Source organism: Epinephelus moara, chromosome 14, assembly GCF_006386435.1.
Source record: "Epinephelus moara isolate mb chromosome 14, YSFRI_EMoa_1.0, whole genome shotgun sequence".
Classification (NCBI taxonomy): Eukaryota; Metazoa; Chordata; class Actinopteri; order Perciformes; family Serranidae; genus Epinephelus; species Epinephelus moara.
The window spans coordinates 39015004-39035069 of NC_065519.1; the positions used below are offsets into that span (position 1 = coordinate 39015004).

The window sequence follows — 20066 nt, forward strand, 5'->3', positions numbered from 1 at the left end:
ATAATCAAATGTCAAGATCCTCTGTTTACTAAGGTAGAAAATAAAATATCTGGCCCATGTTTCAGATCACATGAGAGTATTAGGGTATTGTATACCTCCATATTTACCATTAAAAGCTGTGTTTCACTTTCAGGAAACTCTCCATGTTGTGTTTGTACAGATGGTGCAGTCAAATTGTCCTGCAGTGGCTTGCGTCACAATGTTTCCCAAATAAACTCAACTAATTTCCCCATGTGGTGATTAAGTATGTACAATGAAATAATTTGGTGTTCTGTCGCAACCAATTATGTACACTTTGGATTCACGAGTGGCAACATGAGAGACACACAAATTAGCTGCCATTTGTAACATTTATCCTTCCTGAATATCAGAAGCCAAATCAAAGCAATTATGACCCGAGCGTGTCTACTTTGGAGTTTACCAAGTTCATTACGCAAATTAACTTCCTAATTAGCTTTTGGCTTCATGCACACTTTCATCTGCTGTTTTAGGGGGCTTTTAAGTAATGGCCGGCACACAAGAGCCCAAACAAAGCTTTGTGTAAATACAACAGGGGCAGGAGAATGGGACACTTACAAATCAGACCTAATCAAATTCCCAGCATGAACCGAGGGACACTTGGCATGTGATGGCTGAAATACTGTGACAAGTTTAAGAGACTCCAGGAGGTTTTCCTCTAATAGAAATGCTGCATGTAATGACTTCAGTCCCTAATATACTAAAGAGCTCAGGACAATTAGGGGAGAAAAAAATAACAGTTTTATTTCAGTTTTCCTGTGTTGTATTTGCATAATGTGTAGGTGCAACAAGAAGAATTGACCTCCACTTTTAGTAGTTAAAGGGATTGTTCTTTATCAAGAACTCCGCCTGGAACGAGACAAACCAAAAAAGATGGTCACAATTCAAATCAAGTGTAGGCAGATGATAACAGTGAGGTAATAAGCTGTTCTGAGGGTAATACCAGGAAGTCCACGGGGTCCTGTGGTTGGGCCATGCAGCATTCGATCAGGCCCTGGGTCAGAGTGGGCATGACATGCTCCATCAGGTAGTTCCTCATAGAGACTGTCTGGGCCTCCAGCAGCTCCTCCTCCTGCTGCCTCACCTTCTCCAAATCCTTAGTCTGACACAAGTAACACATCCAAGTTAATATACAAACACATCAAACATACTCCTGTATCACACTTTAAAACTAAAGAGCCAGTGTGTAACATTTAGAGGGATTTAGTGACATCTAGTGGTAAGGACTGCAGATTGCAACCAGTGGAAACTTCTCCAGGTAAGAGTTCCTTCAGTGTTCATTGTTTAGGAGTTTTTTTCTGGGAGCCAAATTCTTCACAGAGGTCTCTTCCTCTCCACAACAAATGGACCCGGTTATTTAAATCAGCAGAAACACAGAATAAAGCAGTTTCACGTTACAAATCAGTGTTTCTCTGACACTGTTCAGCTCGTCACAGACAGCCCACTTACCCAGCATCTAATGTGCCCTCATCTATTTTCTCTGATAACTTAATGTGTGCTCACCTTATTTCTGATCCAGACATTTAGGAGGTTTTCGCCGTAAGCCGAATTATCCTCTCCAAAACGAACGGAATCGTTAATTTAAACCGGTGAAAACTATGAATAAAGCAGTTTCACATTTTTTAAAAAATCTATGTTTTTCCAACGCTATTTGGCATTTGGAGACGAGCCACCGACCTAACCCCTGCTAATGTGTGCTGACCTTTTTCTCTGATAACTTAACTTTTTCTCGTTATACTCCAGTCAACGCTACAGTGGACCCATGTCTCTAAGTATGTGTCCCCTGGAGGATCAGATCAATCACTAACAACCAGATATCTCAAAGGCATCAGCACACAACAAAAAACACAAAGCATGCAAAACTACGTGCAAGGTACCCTGGGTAAATTGGTTGTTGACGTTCTGGGATGCCATGTCAACTTCAGCCTGTTACATGCATTGTCTGTTTTCAGAGTACACTTCTGTTTTCACAGGAAATTGCATACACTCTTTCAAAATGAACACACTATGTTGGTACAACACCACAAATTTACATTTTTTCCTTCAACAACAAACACACATGGTTACGTTTTACCAACACTTAGGCACATGATTGGGTTTAGAAAAAAAGAACAGGGTTTGGCTTTACAATCTTACGGGAAGCGAACACTGGCCTCGCGGGTAAAGGTCAGTGACTGTTAGACCCATCCACCATCCCCCCGCGCGCCTGGTGCCATGACACTATAACAGCAGCTGCCCGCGTATCATGCCTACATGAAAGGACAGCTTTTTTCTTCAGTGTCTGATGCTGGAAGTTACTGACCAAGCACCAGTTTCAACAACTTTGGAATGTGACCAGGTCAGACTCAATGCAAAGGTTGGACCACAAAAACAAAACCAATGACCCCTCTGGTGACTCACAAACATATTTTGTGAGGTCACACTGACCTTGACATTTGACCTTTGACCACAAATTTCAGATCAGTTTATTCTTGAGTCCAAGTGGACTGAACAAATTTGAGTAAATTTCCTCATGGTGTTCTTGAAATATTGCATTCACAAAAACAAGACAGATAAGGTAACAGTGACTTAAACCTTTGACCACCAAAATGTAATCAGTTAATTGCTGTGTCCAAGTAAACGTTTGTGCCAAATTTGAAGAAATTCCCTTAAGGCATTTTTGAGGTATTGCATTCACAAGAATGAAATGGAGGAAAGGTCACAGCAACCTTGACCTTTGACCCTTGACCACCAAAATGCACATCTATGGGGTAGGGAATTTTTCATTATGGGAAAGGAAAGATCTGTGAAAAATAAACCCTTGATAATTGTTACTCATTATGTTTGTGAACTATTGTGTGTTTGTTGTGGTTACTGTATGTGTATTGTATGTAGATGTGTATGATTTGTATAATGTTGTGATGTATTATGTTGTGATGTTGTATGCTTTGTAGTGTGTTCGTTGTGGTTACTGTATGTGTATTGTATGTAGATGTGTATGATTTGTATAATGTTGTGATGTTGTATGCTTTGTAGTGTGTTTGTTGTGGTTACTGTATGCGTATTGTATGTAGATGTGTATGATTTGTATTATGTTGGATGTATTGGATGTGATGGACCCCAGGAAGAACAGCTATGCTTAGGCAAGTGCTAATGGTGGTTGGTTGGTTTATAAAGCACTTAATGGTCTTGGGCCTTCCTATTTATCAGATTTGCTTTTAACCTATGAACCCTCTAGAACCCTCAGGTCTTCTGGTAGTGGCCTTTTAATTATCCTGAAAGTTAAAACAAAAACCCAGGGTGAGGCAGCCTTTTATTACTATGGACCGCACCTCTGGAACAACCTTCCTGAAGACCTGAGGGCAGCGGAGAATGATGAAATTTTTAAAAGCAAACTCAAGACCTATCTTTTTAACCTGTCTTTTAATATAAATATATATATATATATATACATATATATATATATATAGGATATACTTATTGGTATATCCTTTTATATTCCTCAGTTCCTGTTTTTAGTTTCTCTCTCTCTCTCTCTCTCTCTCTCTCTCTGTATATGTGTGTATATGTGGGAGGTCCTTGTTTTACTGTTTTATTTTGTGAAGCACATTGTGTTACTACTTCTTCGTATGAAAAGTGCTATATAAATAAAGTCTGATTGATTGATTGATTGATTGATTGATTGAATGGTGGATCCATAACTAGAAAAGCACTCAGAGAGTGCAGACCTCCGCCAAGTAAGTGATATTCCCTCCCCCTCTGCATCAGATTTTGCAGCCTGCATCACAATTAGGTTATTTGCATCACTATCATTATGAGGTTATATATGCCGTCACCATGGACACACTGTGGTGTGTTTACTTCGTTTTTATTTTGTACCAACACAGAATATAATATGTTTTTTTGTATTTTTCACTTTCTTTTTTTCCAACACAGAAAATTAATTTCAACTTTAGAATTACAACAATATTTAGCAAGTAGAACAAGACGTGCTTTCCGGCCACCAGATGGCGCAATTTTCACCGTCTTTGGAAATTGGAATTGCTGCTGAGGCTGTCAGACGATAGACTTTATTTTTTATTATTTTATCCACTTTGCTTCAACCGATCACCACCAAAATTTTATCATCTGTTCCTTGTCCCATTATCCACCTTTCCTGAAAATTTCATCAAAATCCGTTCATAACTTTTTGAGTTATTTTGCAGACAAACAGACCAACACCAGCGAAAACATAACCTCCTTGGCAGAGGTCATAATAGGAAAGGAAAGGAAAGGAAAGACGGACAACACGAAAACATAATGCCTTCGGCCACGGCTTTCACCAGCACGGAGACATAAAAAGAGATGGAATGATACAATAAAACAAATCAAAGACAAGGCACCACAACCAGTGGAGACAGAAAGGAGACACAGAGAGGGTGGATGCAGCAGGTGTTAATATGACTGGACGAGATGGTGTTAATATGGATGTTAATGCTGAGTTAATGTAGCCAAACATTCACTTCAATGTCTTAACTACCAAAGAAAAGTTACAGCTCACTGAGGGTTAAAAGTTTTAATTCAAGTTTGATGAACACAAATTACAACTCCTCATCCACCTGTAGTTTGTATCACAGTAATCACATATTGCGTTCATTAATAATAGCCTAATAGCTTTTCATTCTAATAATTTGTTTTCAGGTACATATGTCTATATTTAATTCATGCTTTTTTCCCCACTACAGCTTTCCTTGTGTAAATCCCATCTGTGCTCTGTTTACACCTGGTCTCATTTAAACCTCTGTTAACGTGTCTAATGTTCGCCAGATCCTCCCTTTCATGCATATGCAATGAAGAGAGAGACCCACACACTTGACATGTCATACACACCGCCACTGTTTGGTACTACAGTTCATGTGTGTGACAGTGTGTCACATCTGTACCTGACAAACAGGCCCAGGAGCCTGAGTACATCCGATGCATCCAAAGCTAGTAAGCTGACCTTTGAGTTAGGATTTTTTTTTCAATGCAACACACGACCTGACCTGAATCTAATTATTGCATCTTGTGTTGTATTGTCAGCTTTGGTGTAAACAAGTTCAGCGTGGGTCAGTCTCATGATGGAACACAGGGCCTTGGTTGCAGGAAAAGAGCTTCTGTTGACTTAACAGGAAGTGCTTGTTTTATGCTGATGCCCCTATCTCTAGTGGAGCTATGAAGTGTGACATGAAATGTCTCTTTTCTATATTGACTGTGGACACTGTACAGAGGGACAGACAGACCAAAACAATTATTGGAACACAGTCTAATCTCTAATAGACCTCCGTAATGACAGCAGCCTAGGGGTGTAGATCACTAGTTTCATCACAATACCACATTAAATCGATTCTTTGGAAAACAATATGATATTTGCCAATATTACAAAAGCCTTGTTTCCATCAAACACTTTCAGTATGGTACGCTGGAACCAAAAGTAACCCTTCAGACATGGTACCTAGACCCTAGATCCGTTTAGCGTTTCCACCGCAAACAGTACTCTTAAATATGGGCAGGCTTGTTGTCACTCACTGCTTCGTACAGCTCTCGCTGAATTTCCTGTATTTTCACCGGTGACACAGAGGGAAGTCTTCACCTCATTTATCATCAAGGCTGCACGCCAACATTTTCAGAACATCATAACAGGCTGCAGTGAGAGACTCTCTCTCCATGGGATATTTAAAATAGCGGGTTTGTGAATTTAGTCCTCCTCAGGCAATGGGGACAGTAAGGAACAGTTCCATTGGTAACATCCACAACTTTTCACAGTCTAAACGGAAGAAATATATACTGAACTGAACCGTACAAGACTGCTTGGTGGAAATGGGGCTATAGTCTGCCACGATACGATTTCAGTCTGTTACAGAAGAAACTGCCAGCCCTTTCTTTTTTACTTTTGGCCATAAAAGATAAAAACAACACATAAATAATAAGTGCAGTAAAGTAAAACAGCACATGGGAAAAGTTAACCTTCAGAGCTTTCTGTCAGAAAGACCTTTCTGGAAGAAATGTTTTCATTTTTACCCAAACCATCATCGTTTTCATAAAACTGCAAGTCTTTCTGGCTTAAAGCCCTGAAGGCAAACTTCTCCAAACAGCCATCAAACATGAACTCACAACAACATCACTTAACAAAAGCCTCAAATTCAGCTCAGTAATAATCCACTCCTCCCAGTGCCTATCCACTCCTCCCAGTGCCTATCCACTCCTCCCAGTGCCTACCACTCCTCCCAGTGCCTACCCAGTCCTCCCAGTACCTACCCACTGTTCCCAGTGCGCAGCGCCTTGTTTGGCCTCCTCTGCCTCCCACCTCTCCTCTTCAGCTTTCTCCTGGGCCTCTCTCCTCATCCTCTCTTCAGCCTTCCTCCTCTCCCCTTCCTTCACCTCCTGGCTGCTGGGGCCGTAGTTTCTGGGCTGGCCCACCGTGTCAAAGATCTTCTGCATCAGCAGCAGGCAGTCAGGCTCATGGCTACTGGTGATCTCTGGAGAGGATGACAGGAAACACAGAAGGGTTTGACCATATGATGAAAATATCAGCGGTCAGTGACTGGATGAAGCAGGACCGGGCTCAGCTGGATGCTGGCACCTGGTCCGTTAAGGACCCAGTCCAGACGGGGACGTCAGGTGGTCCGGTAGGGACTGGGAGACACCGCTCACAGGAGGAAACTACACGGCCACAGACAGTGCAGTGGCAACTGCACAGACATCTGTATTTAGAGCTGACTGTTTTGGACTGGCTTTTCTATCTATTTTCTGCCCCTCATCAGCAACAAGTTGTGGCAGTGCTGACCATACAGCTACACCAACAGACCCTTCTGTATCATATATCCCCTAGACGAAGGATGTAGTCATGCTTCATGGATTACCCAGGAACAGAAGGCTGATGTCCAGCTCATCAAAGTAGTTGACAACAGTTTCATCTTCCACGTTGTTCTCTCTGTATCTGGCCAGTCGTCGTAGGAAGTGCTCCTGCCTGTAGTTTAGCTCCTGTACCAGCCTCTCAGGCAGGTTCATCACTCGATCCTTCAGGAAGGCATCTGACGCATCCAGGCACAAAACAAACTCTGTGGCACACACAAGGACACTGTTACAAATGCTACGACGACGCACACTCAAAGACTCAGGCTTTATGGATATGTTTGCGGTTACTGAAAATTTGCTTTTTGTTCAGAGTAAAATATTTGTATCTTGTCCTACTGCTGTGGGGTAACATGCAACAGTGTCAACACCACTACAGAGACCTGGCATTATCTTCTTGCTGCATAAGGAAATCTGGGATGTTCCATCTTCTGTTTCATGTTCTTCAGCTAAAAAAGAGTTAAAAAGAAAACATAAAGATGTTTACGTTCGTACTGTATGTATCCATTTGATACTGAGTGTATGCAGTGGTGCAGTAGGAGCCATGTGTCAGTGACTCACAGTAGAAGAGCTCTTTAGCTTGTTCACATGTCTTAGGAAAGCCATCAAGAACAAAACCCTGGTTTCTGCACGGGTTAGACATCAGTTTCTCCTTTACCACCTTCACCAACAGCGGGTCATCCCAAAGACCTGACAGACAAAGAAGGGGACATTACACTGTGGCAAATTCATCTTAAAAGGACATTCCACTGATTTAATATTGCACTTCAATAAAATCAAAGCAGCAGAGTCTGAAATATAAAGACCTTTAGCCCCTTGTATGGGCCAAGCTGGCCTGGTTGATGTCTCTGACCCCATCTTGTAACACAGGCTTTCTGTTAAAGATTATGCAAATACTTTTTAAAATCTCAAGCTATGTAAAGAATGGTAAATGGACCTGCACTTATATAACACCTTTCTAGTCATCTGACCACTCAAAGCACTTTTTACACTACGAGTCACATTCAATCATTCACATACACATTCACATACTGCTGGTTCACCCACTCTACCTTCTGAGCCTGTATCATAATGCTACAGATTCTCTCCTGCATTCTGCATGCTGACCTCCTCCACACACACATACACACACACACACACAACCATAACAGTGTGAAGTCAGACAACAGCAGAAGAAAGCTTCAGTCAAAGCTCCTCCAGAGCCCCCGAAGACATTTTTGAATTCTTTTCACAGGCTGAAAAATACTCCTCATGACAAGTAATCAGGGTCCAAAATTAACATCTGCCAAGCGCCAAATGAGGGTAGATTTTTCACTGGCAAGTAAATCTTAAAAGGGCTTTTCATCTACCAGCCACCTTGGTTGACAAGTCAAAAAGTTCATTTCAGACCCTGCAAGTAACTGAATAGAAAATGAAGAGAGTGCCCCTTTAACGTAAAGGGCCACTTTCCAGCTTATTTTTAGAGCTGTCATGCCTAATTTCATGGTTTGTATTAAATTCAATGCCTATGTATGACCACTTGTTAACACTACCGCCATTCCAGGATTCACCAGCTAGTCTCTGACTGTCTGTGTGCTGTTTGAGGCTGAGCAGGTGTGTTCAGTGGGCATTTTTACAGCTATTTCTCTGCAAGCAGCTGCCTGCTAAGGTTGAAAAAGACACTATGAGGGAAAAGTTGTGGGCATGACAGCTAAACAATGAGCTGAGGGTCACTATGAAGCTCCATCAAGGATGTGCAGATCCAGCTGATCATTCTGTAGGTTCATCACTACAGTGACACCTTTCACATTCACATTGTTCTCATTTGCTCTTGTTCTCATTGCATTGTTGACATGAAAACACTGCCTATAGCCATTTTAAAATCTCAGCATTAAAAAAAACAACATTTAAATGATCGTTAACCTGAATTTCATTCCAGCCAAATTTAATGGTAATCTGATGTAAGCCAACTTCTCTCTGACTTTATATTGACATCTAGTGCCAGCTGGGTTGTTTACAGACAGAGAAAGTTAAATTCAGTTTGATTTGCACAGTTCAACGCAAAGTTGAGTTGCTATGTTTATATAAATGTATACATTCTACGTCTTTGGTGAATCTCTTCAGCCGGGTGGCCAAAGCTGTTAGTCTTTGTTTGGCAGTTTCAAGTGCTTTAGGAATGTAGAGCTTGTTGCATTTCCTTGGTCCCCTTTATTCACCATGTTCCCTCTTTCTATCTCTGCTAGTTGGCTAACTTCTCTCCGTGTTGCCTTTCTTTATCTTGGCCTCCAGCCATCTCTTCCATGGAGGATACTGATTTTGATGTACCATGTCCATGTTGTATCCAAGCATCTCCAGGATTACTGTTGCTGTACTGTGAATCAGCTTGTTGGTCTCATTGATGGTCCTTGTAGGGATGGTATTTAGGGCAGCAATCACATTTTCTCATCATCTAAAGGTACCTGGCAACTCAGCTTCGGGATTCGTGGTAGGCTCCAGGTTTCCAGTTTGCCCACGATCTTCCTTCTCAGGTCAGCTGCTCTTACACTGAGGCTGTTTGTATCTACTGGGGCTTGGTACCCAATCTCAAATTGTGAGGGCAATGATGACATACCCCCATTGACCTGTTGTCCTGGCGTCCCCTTGCCATAGCATCGTTGAAGTATTCCATTGATCTCTAGTTGTGATGGTAGTTGGCGGTTGCGGATGTTCGAACACTGTGCTACCAGATGTTTCTTAGTTAGTCTTGATTGTGGGTTTTGAAGTATCCACAGGTCCCACATTCTCTGCATATACCCCCTCTGAGCGCTGAGCGAAAAAAAGTCCAAAAAAGTTAATAACTTACAAATTATGGCGGAAAGGTAGTTTCTTGCAACCCTAGAATTAAGATAAAAATATTCACAAACAAAAAAACACTTCTGGTTGCTGATAAGTAGGCTAGTGTTTAACTTTTGATTTAACACTAAAAATTAAAACCCTCGGCGCGCACTGCAGCGCAAGCAGACAGATGCGCGACTCAGAGCAGCATGTGTCACTGACACCAGACTCAGAGCGCAGCGGACCGGTGGAAAATGTCACCATCAGCATATTATTTTACATCAATAAAATCTATTTTATCATTATTTTGAGTCACATTGTTGAAAGAATTTAGTTGTCTGTGTTCAAGCAGGATAACAGGTCTCCATTCATTGCACGTCGGGCTTTCTATTTCCTTGTCGGAGATGGTGTTGTGTTCAAGGTCCCCCTAAAAAATGGAAGAAAAAAAGGCAGAATATTCAGGGTTTTTTTTCCACAATCGAATCCCGTGCCATCGAACAAAGCTTCAAAGCTTCGAATTTTTTGGGTCAGCCCTAATTGTCCTTCACGATCCGAGCTGACACCGTACGACGCTGCGTTGAGCTATAATCAGGCTGATATCGTGTAGTGTTAACCTGGCATAAGCGATTGAGAAGACTGGCAGGTAATAAGACGTGTCGAGATCGATTCCAGGGAAATGACAGCCTGTTGATGTGAGGGACAGTTGTTGATAGCTACTGAGTAAAAGAAGAACAATATGAGGGATTAGATGGCTATACTTTTCTTCACCATGGTGCAATGAGCATTTTGCTCCGCCCGACGTCTCTCCTCTGCCCTGCTCTCTCCAAACTTAAAGCCAGTGAATATGTAAGAAGGATATTGAATGTTGACGTGAACCAAGGACTAATAAGTGAGAACGATGAACAGAGTGGGTGTTTCTGGAGGTGTATCAGAGTGGTACTAAGCAGGTAAACCCTGGCTGTCACATTGTGTACCTCCGTACTGCTCCATACTGTCCTTCAGGCTGTTGAGCAGCTCCTTGGTCTCTGCTGCAGAGTCCTCATTCTCTGCACCTGGATCAGCATTCTTCACTTTATCTTCCTAAAGATGAGGACAGAAATGGAATTGTAGGGGCATTAAAAGACAGGCACAGGAAATGTATGTCTATTTGTGTCAGGTTAATAATGGCACATGTGTCTGTGTGCCTCAGGAGAAGCTCACCAGTTGTGAGATTGTGTCTGAGATGATCTCCTTCAGTGTGATGTGATGGAGTTTATAGTATTTACAGATCTGTCTGGACAATGTGCTCTTTCCCACTGCAGGAGGACCCAGGACACACAGACGGATGGGCTGCAGAGAACACGTTCATGGATTAGCAAGTGCAACATAATGAGAACCAAGAAAACTGTCATCATATTATTACAATTATTACAACAACAACAACTTTCAGACACAGGAAAGTTGCAACTCTATGTCTATGATATTTTGACAGGGCTCGACAGTGTGAGCGTTTCACTCGCATTTGCGACTAAAAATAGGTGTGTGCGAACTGTAAAAAATATTTAGGGGCACATGTGCGCATAAAAAATCAGCCGAAGCAGCCTATATTTTTGTCAATAAAAAAAAATATGATAATCTAACCGCAAATGTTGGAGGAACTCCAGCCGCCTTCCCTCTTCCCCGTGTGACACAGTTATGATTTTACCTTTCTGTACATTTTGTATACAAATTCATTAAATAATTTTGCTTGTAAATGTCTATTTGCATCATTACGGAAAACACATTATTTGATCAATTTATATTGTGCCCCTAAAGTTCTTTGTGCGCTCCTTACTTTTTCCCAAGGAGCACATGTGCTCCTTGGGAAAAAAGTTAGCGTCAAGCCCTGTTTTGACATAGTAAACCATTTCATTAGAGGCCGGCAGCTCTGGGATGCACTTTGTGTGATTTCATGTGATGGATATATGATTGATTGATTGATTGAATTTGGCCTCCCATGCAGAAAAAAAAACCTTTGTACGAAGGTCCAGTCCTATACCAAAGTTCCTCAACTAAAACTCTTCAACAGTCCTGATGGTGGCAGTACAGCAACTGTACACAGCAAATTAGTCGTACATGCTACGACTTTGCAACTTTCACCAACATGTAGCCCCATCTGAGCAGAAATGTTCAGATGCTCCGACCTGCAGGAATTATGATGTCCGTCACCTGAAAACTGTAAAACTAACTAAATCTATCTTTCACATTTTTCACTCACCAAACTGGCTACACTGCATCCTCAGACCATCCTCCACAAACGATCCAGCTAGACTTTGAAATATCAGAAATTGAGCCACAGTGCATCAAAATGTTTTCGTGCAAACAGGTACTGCAAATTCTCACTAAATATATCTCCAATATTCATGAAAAAAAGTCCATGCCAAGGCTGAAGTAGTGTGGTAAATTTCAGAACTGTATGTCAAAAATGTAATTTATGACAATATCACACCTTGTACTACTGACTGATTACCAAGGTCTAGCCTACATACCGAAACTCATTAGTCCTATGTTTCATGTGCTCATTCATCCAGTTTAGCCGCTTTAAAATCTGAGGGTACCCAAAACCCATCTCAGGGGTTAAAGCAAGAAAAAATTCTGTGCCTGAAATGTGGAGCACGGAAGATTTGTGTGCCTGAAATCTGAAATCTTTTCCAGAGCGGGGGGCTTGGTGTTGCAGTCACAAAATGAAGAAATAGAAATGTATGTGTTGCAAAGGAATGTGTTTATTATCAAAACGAACAAAAAGATTATAGCTTTAGTAGTTACTTTTCAGATTAAATTTTTATAGCATAATGAGTTTATAAATAAAGATTAAACTTTCATTGGTTACCAGACTTTTTGACTACATCTCTTTTTTGCCTTGGTTTTATTAATTTTTAGAAGCTAAATCATTTAGGCTGTTTGCACTTGATGTGAATTAAATAGGCCGTTACGTCAAAATTTCGCCTCTGGGCAAGCATGTCATCATTGAAATGGATCAATTTCGCCTCTGGGCAAGCATGTCATCATTGAAATGGATCATATAATGTTATGGTGGTGACTTTAAAACTTCAGCATAGAGGATTTTTATTGCAACTTTCGTTTCTGTCTGGTTTCTGTTACCTTCAAAATTACCGCTGGCTTACTGGAGCCTCTCCTGCTCCTTCTGAGCTCTGTGTCTCAATGTGACATGATGTGAAAGCATGCACAGGCATCAGTGTTGATTGGCTATCACTTGTGCCGTGTAACCAATCAGAGGGGGCTGTAGGTGGGACATTGTTACAAAGCCCAGTGCAGTGGGGACTGCAGGCAGGGAGAGAGATGGCTGTATCAGAGCCAAAGGAGCGAGTTTTAAAATATATTTATTTGATCGGTTATCGATAACAAATCGCCCGATGCCGATTATGGTAAACAGTAGGTTGTGTACTCGCACACTGTGCACCTAAATCATTTTCCCAGTTCGCACATATATTTTTAGGGGCCAATGCGAGTGAAATGCTCGCACTGCAGATCACTTCTGCCTGTGCCGGACAGAAACTTCCCCACACCGGAAATCCGGCCCTGTGCTGGAGAACTTTAACCCCTGCCATCTGCCCCACACCACTTTTGCAGGCCTTCTTCCACTTCTTGTGTGCACGTGCGAATTTGTCCCTCACGTTCTTCCAATCTTTTTTTACGGTTTCGATGCTCTTTCCCATTGCCATCGCTATCTCTCTCCATGCATTTTCTACTGCGATTTTATTAGAGTACTAGAACAGTCATATAAATGGGGGTGTGCCTGTACAAGGTTGCACAGTTTTGACTCCTCACCCGCCATTTTTCATACCTGCTTCTTCTGTGAATAACAAAAAGTGGTTAATTTCAAGTACGTAGCTTGCATTATCACCCCCGCTGGCAACGCATGGTATTACAAGCGTCGCGTATCAAAAAAATGGACAACACATTTTGAGACGCAAGCACGGATCATGGCGGCCAATGCATCTCGATGCGTCACAATGCATTAGCGCCTGCGTGCCTTTGCGTCAACTATGAAACAGCCCTATGGTTGTAAGTTTGAGCCCTGGGTGATGCAGAAAAAATATACTAATGCCTAGTCAGGCAGACATTGTGCTGTGTGGATTAGAGACACGTGATTTCTAAGAGCCTGTTAACACCTGGTGTTAAATTGTGTTTTGGTGATCCGAACACAAGTGGACAGCCGAGACACATCTTCTTTCACACCTAGGTCTATCATGCATCTCCAGCTGACCAACTGTGTTCATTTTGTTACTGTCTATGTTACTTACGATAGAAGGTCAAAGGGCCCCACACAAAAACATTAAGTCCACATTCTCGGTGTGCTAACCGCTTGCTCATCATGTTAGTGGTTTTATCAGCACAGCTGGAGATATCATTGTCAGCAGAATTCCACACATCTCCTTCCAGGACTCAACGATGGACAGTTAAGCAACACCGCATCCAACTATTAGTAAAATGGGCAAGTTATAGAGCATCATTAAGGTTTCACCACGACAACCACCTGCAGTGAGGACATAGTCCTTTTTGAAGACACATCAGGACATCTTAGTGTTTACACTACAAAATATATGTGGTCAAATCAGTCCCAGACCATGGGGCATTCTGCCAACAGATCCTCCTGTATCTCTTGTTCCTCCACAAAATGCCTAGTCCAGACTCACTGCTGCACAGCTATGATTATGATTTAAATAGTTCTTGTTTTGTAACACGTGTATTCTTTGGATAAGGACATGTTTCTGTTTTTTGCTTTGGGACCTACCAGTAGTCCTCTGGTCTGCTTGTACTCCTCTACCACCAGGTCTATGTTCTCCACCAGTCCAGACTCGCACAACCAGCTGATAGAGTACAGTTCCTTGAGATGGACAGCCTCCATGTGTAGGTTGACCAGCAAGGAATCAATTTCCATTACCTGTCAAGGGGAAACAACAGGTCAATAGATCTTAAAGGAATGATTCACCATTTTGGGATATAAATCTTATTCACAACTTTTTTTTCCTAAAGTGAGATGACAAGATGGATATCAGTCTCATGTCTGCGTTCAGTACAGAGTCAGGACGTGTTTAGCCATCCTAGGCACACAGACTGGAGGCAGGGAGAAACAACCTGCCTGGCTCTGTCCAAATTTCGACCAACAACCAAAGTTGATCTACCAACTCTACAGCTAACATGTTCTATTTCTTTTGACTGATCTGTACACAAACAGAAATAAAAAAAAGTTTTGGTCTCTTTTTAGGCACACTGGCACCAAATCTGGCCATCTTACTGTGATGTTAAGACTCCAGAAAGCTAAACACAGTCACTGTGCTCAGCTGTTGTTTGTCAAGAAAATGTTCCAAAAGCCCCAAAAAGCAAAAACATTTTTTCATTTTGTTTTGTAGATTAAACTAACCACATAAAATGTGTTGTTGGTAGCTTTAGGATTGTTGATGGGTGTATCTTTAAACATTGGACAGAGCCAAGTTTTCAGCTAAGCTTGCTTCAAGGCTTAATGCTAAGCTAAGCTAATAATGTCCCAAGTCAAGCTCCAGCAGCACACACAAGATGTATGTCCATCTAGTTTTTAAGGCTTTGTAAGCAATAGTGAGGTAAGACTGTAAAAAATGCAGTGTAATCTGTGACATAAAAACAAACTCTCCTGAGCACTGCAGTAAAATACCGTAAAACTTCAACTAAAAGCCTCGTCCTAATTGAACACCTCGTTCCTTTTACTAGCCCGGTGTGGCTACACATTTTGAAAAATAAACACCTGTCTCAATTAGACGTCTGGTCTGGTTGCCAAGCAGTTCATTTTTATAGAAGTTCTATGGATGTATAAAAGCAGTTGTTGGCTACCCACTCGAGCTAACATTTGTTACGTGTTCAAATTGCACATACAAATAAAAATATTTAAACTTTGTTTAACATGGAGATGTTACACATTGTTAGCTCGGTTAGATTCTCCATGATTCAATCGTTCAGTTCTTGTTAGCAGAACCGTGAGCACCAGAGAAGACTGTAATTCATTCAGATATACCGCCATGACGAAAGAACAAGTGGTGACTGCCTACCTCTGAAGCTGTCATACAGTCAGAATATGTGTCCATTCCTAGATTACCCTGTAATTTATTCATATTCCTTGAGTCTGTAAGAGTCCACCAATCAAAAGAATCAAAGGGGTTTTTCATAAAAATTAATCCACGTTGTGAATTTTGTTTTAACGGAATACAGTGGTGGTGTGTCGGTACGCCAAGTGCTGTAATCCTCGATTGCTGTAAAATGAGTGTCATAACACTCTGAGCTAGATCAAATGAATGATTCATAACTGATATATTATTCAAAGCCAGTTCTTATACATGTAATATATATATATATACACATATTGGTTAAAATAAACAATTTGATTATGTTCCCCATCTTAACAGTTAAGTTTAAAAGGAATTAAAGGCCTTACCCATATAGACTTCTGTCCCAAATATAAGCTTGTTGACTTCAGTGATTTAATTAAATAATAGTCCGGGCTTTAATTGAAGAACAATTTAAACAGGTACAACATACACTCAAGTCTTGTGTTAGGAAGGCTTCCTTGAATGGCCTTTTCTGGATCTTCCCTGGTCCAAGTGAAGAGGCAACTGCCTAGTAGAGAAAGAGCTCACATATCATTATATCTGCATATAGGAAACATATCAAGCATTTATTTAACAAGGGCGAGTATACTGTATCAATAGTGTTATAAGACGTGAGACCTACAATGCGTCTCAAACCTCATACTTCTGTACTAAACAGTTAGTATTTTGAGGGCACAAGTGTGCAAGGTGGGTTCACACTGCATAGTACAGGAAAATGCAGTGTAGGGCTGGCGCACTCAAATGGTCCAAAAGGTGAGTGTGGAATGATGGACACCTGTCACCCTCAACAGTCACCATCTTTGTGATGTCGCAGAGGCTACATTACAAACTTCTCAACTTTGACATGGTGGCTGGAGACAACGAGGTGCTTGTCAGGACATGTCAGATAGAAGCTGTCAGTAATGTTTGTTGGGTCTGTAATGATTTGGTACTTCAAACAATAATGCGAGTGCTAACGTTAGCTTGCTAGCTTACATTAGCATTCATTAGCTAGCTTGTTCTGAGCTGCAGCAGTACATTTTAATCAACACTGATGTTATGGCGTCAATTTGGTTTATGTGTGGGCTGAGATAGTGGTCATATGTTGGCGATAACGCGACAAACAAGAGGAAGAGATTAGTGCACCGTGCAAGAAGTATGTAGTGTACAGTGTACTGCATTGAAGTATACTAGCAGAAGTGTTGGATTTGGGACACACTCATTGCTTTGTTTGTGTACAACTGGGCTATAAATTGATCAATAATTCTTAAATATATTTTTTTGTTTTTACATAACAGGCTTTATTCCATTTTCAACCCACTGACGAGGCTTGTGTCTTTGGCAGAAGATTTCTTGATTAGTTGCTCCACACACCTTCACAATGTCCTCCATGGTATTGTTGGAATCATCCACAGCTAACAGGTAATACGGCTTGGGCTGATGTTCTATCACATTCTGAATCACACTTAAACACAAAGAAATCACATTGTTTAAAGCACATGTATATTTCCTTTAGATATCAATGTCGCCACTTTAAGTCAATCTGGGTCTGGTTTTGTAAAGCCTTTAGTAGTACAGGGCGCTGTGCAACCTATAACCTCATAGCTGTCAAAAGAAGCTATTAAGAAAAAAAATAGTACTAGTAATTGTTTGTCCTACCATGCCAGGTCGTTGATGTGAATCGTAGGGACGATGTTGTTGCCGTCTCCAAAGACAGGTATTTCCTGTTCTTGTCCCAGCCATGATGTCTAATAATACAGATTATTTCAAATAATTATATCTAGGCCTGAGGCCCCGTTCACACAGAAAGCCTTTTGCAGGTTTCAAAACACAAGGTGCACTGCACTGCATTTTTTCTAAAAATTGAATGCCACCATTAAAAAACCCTTGCTGTGCCTTTTATTGTTGCCAGACAACCACCCCATCACCTCCTTACCATAACCTTCCTGTGTAATCAATCTACCGTTTACTTTTATATATTCTTTTTATTTTATTAATTTGACAGTAATCTGCCTCTCAAATCATCCGACTGGACAATGGGAAAGAAGCGGAGATGACATGGGGAGCTCTTCCGCTCTGAGTTGAAGTTTTTTCAACTCTAGTTCAGAGTGCTTCGAAACGTGAGGTGCGCAGCAACACAAAAACAGTGAGCAAAAAGCTTAATTCAGTAACAATTACAAAAAGCTACCACCAGCTGCTGAAATGCTGTCTATGTGACTGGGGCCTGAGGATGGTGATGCCTGTTGGGATTTAGGCCTAATCCACAGGTACTTCTGTAAACTGGGTTTTTCCCTCCTTCTTTTTCAAAAAAAAAAAAAAAAAAAAAAAAAATCCCCTCCATACACACTGGTACTAAAAATCTGTCATGAAAACACTAAAGAAGCCTGAAAAAAAGCTATTACCAGAAGGCTTCCAGGAGCAGTGACCTCTGTAGTGAATTCTGAAGCCTCTGTATCTCAGTAAAGTGGAAGAATAATTGTACATTCATGTGTAAACATGTAAAAAGTCCTGTTGGCAAGGACAGAATCAGCACTATTCTGACCACTTCGGCCATTGCATGAAATGTCACCTCACAAAGGAGATAACGGCGCACACACTGATGTAACAAACCAAAAACTCTGTATTATCTGTCTCCACGTCAACACTGAAAGCAGAGTTTCTAAAAGTCTTTCTCCAAATCAAACTTTTAGCTTCAGTGATAAATAGAGATGTCTGTATAGTGTAAAGATAAAATGGGTCCTGTTGACATTTACAGCAACAATCTCCAGTTGTCTTCAAGCCTCACCTTGAAAAAGAAGTGGAAGGTCTGTTCTCCCATCCCGTACTGAAGTCCTGACGCCACCACGTATGTCGAGAACAATGTCCTGTTCTGAAAGCAACAGCCATGTGACAAGGCCATACGTGACAATCACGTCTCCAATACAAAATATAAAGGAATGTGAAACTCACAGTTTTGCCCATTTTGACCACCCTCCTCTCCAGGTCAATGTGTGGCTTAAAATTGGGATGTGCTCTTCTTCTCCAGAAGATCTCATCAGTGACTGGGACATCCTGTTACACAACACAGGCAGCAACAGGAATGCTACTGACAACAGTATCAACAGAGCTGATGAGTGAACTGAGCCGGGACATTGTCAAAATTAGCTGTAATTCATTGGGTTTACAATAAAAACAAATTTTATACACTCACAGATAAATTATATTTTTAATTCACATGAAATAAAAAATAATCATGACTGATATAATAACTTTTATTTAATTTATGTATTTATTTATTTTCCAATATTATTAACAGTATATATAATGAGGTATTTAACAATTCCGCTCAACAATTTATCTAATACAAATAGCAAAAGAGGAATCAGATCTGCTGCACCTCTCTCCTTCACTCTGTTGTAAGTTTAACACGTTAGGTAATTTGCTGATGGTCAGACAAAAACGGTAATTAAAGAAAATGTTCTGTGATGGGCAGTTAAGTTATTGTTTGACATGTTATAAACTACATGATGGGACTAATCAACAGCAAATGAAATAAATGCACAAATACATTCCAGTCCTTAGGCCTATATGTACAATATGTGATAAGGGAATAAAAGGGAATTGTATATTGTACTGTATGTATCCACTTACATGATTGACTGGCTTGCTGCACGCCCAGGTCATCACTGTGGAGACGAGGATGAACATCTTTGGTCCAGAGAAATGGCTCATTTCATTATGGAGAGCTATAAATACAACACAAGAGGACTCATTACCTGATTAATTGTGGTATTCTTATATGTATTTTTCTAACAATGTGTAATATCTATAAAGAGATATCTGCATGTCGACAGGACAGGATTTTGATATCGGAAGTGTTCAGGATTCCATATGTCGTGTCGTGTATAAGTGTAGTATTGTCAGTCATATCTGAATGGCAGATTACAGGCTGTGTGGATTGAGCATTGGCTCAAATTAGGGATGCACCGAAATGAAAATTTGTGGCCAAAGCCGAAGCCGAATAATATTAAACGCTTGGCCGAATACCGAGTACCGAATACCGAATATCGTTGTTTAGTTTTTCATTAGTTTTTGCAGATGAACCCCCTCCAGATTAGTGTTGTCACGCTACCAAAATTGGGACCCACGGTATGATACCAATGAAAATATTATGGTTCTGAGTAGTATCACGATACCACAGCGAAAATGAGGCAGATGTGCCTTTTGTCATTTATAAAAAGATCAGTCACTTTTCTATAATACATCAATGATATTTCAATGGAATAAATTACTTATTGACTTATTCATACTTCAAAAACAGCATCA

The 20066-nt window shown here is 40.8% G+C and overlaps 1 protein-coding gene across 1 annotated transcript in view; it reads right to left on the bottom strand.

The window, feature by feature from the left end:
• Positions 1–596: 596 nt before the first annotated feature.
• Positions 597–20066, bottom strand: part of ak7b (adenylate kinase 7b) — a 26317-nt gene continuing 6847 nt past the window's right edge. Inside the window, exons 4-18 of the mRNA XM_050061957.1 lie at positions 19392–19486; positions 18711–18812; positions 18547–18630; positions 17421–17509; positions 17136–17226; positions 16213–16290; positions 14438–14587; positions 10864–10992; positions 10638–10743; positions 7432–7560; positions 7254–7319; positions 6879–7076; positions 6274–6494; positions 962–1120; positions 597–867 (exon numbers count right to left, since the gene is read on the bottom strand). Coding sequence (XP_049917914.1) covers positions 829–867; positions 962–1120; positions 6274–6494; positions 6879–7076; positions 7254–7319; positions 7432–7560; positions 10638–10743; positions 10864–10992; positions 14438–14587; positions 16213–16290; positions 17136–17226; positions 17421–17509; positions 18547–18630; positions 18711–18812; positions 19392–19486 — 1736 coding nt within the window. The 3' untranslated portion in view covers positions 597–828. The remainder of the gene's footprint in view (positions 868–961; positions 1121–6273; positions 6495–6878; positions 7077–7253; positions 7320–7431; positions 7561–10637; positions 10744–10863; positions 10993–14437; positions 14588–16212; positions 16291–17135; positions 17227–17420; positions 17510–18546; positions 18631–18710; positions 18813–19391; positions 19487–20066) is intronic.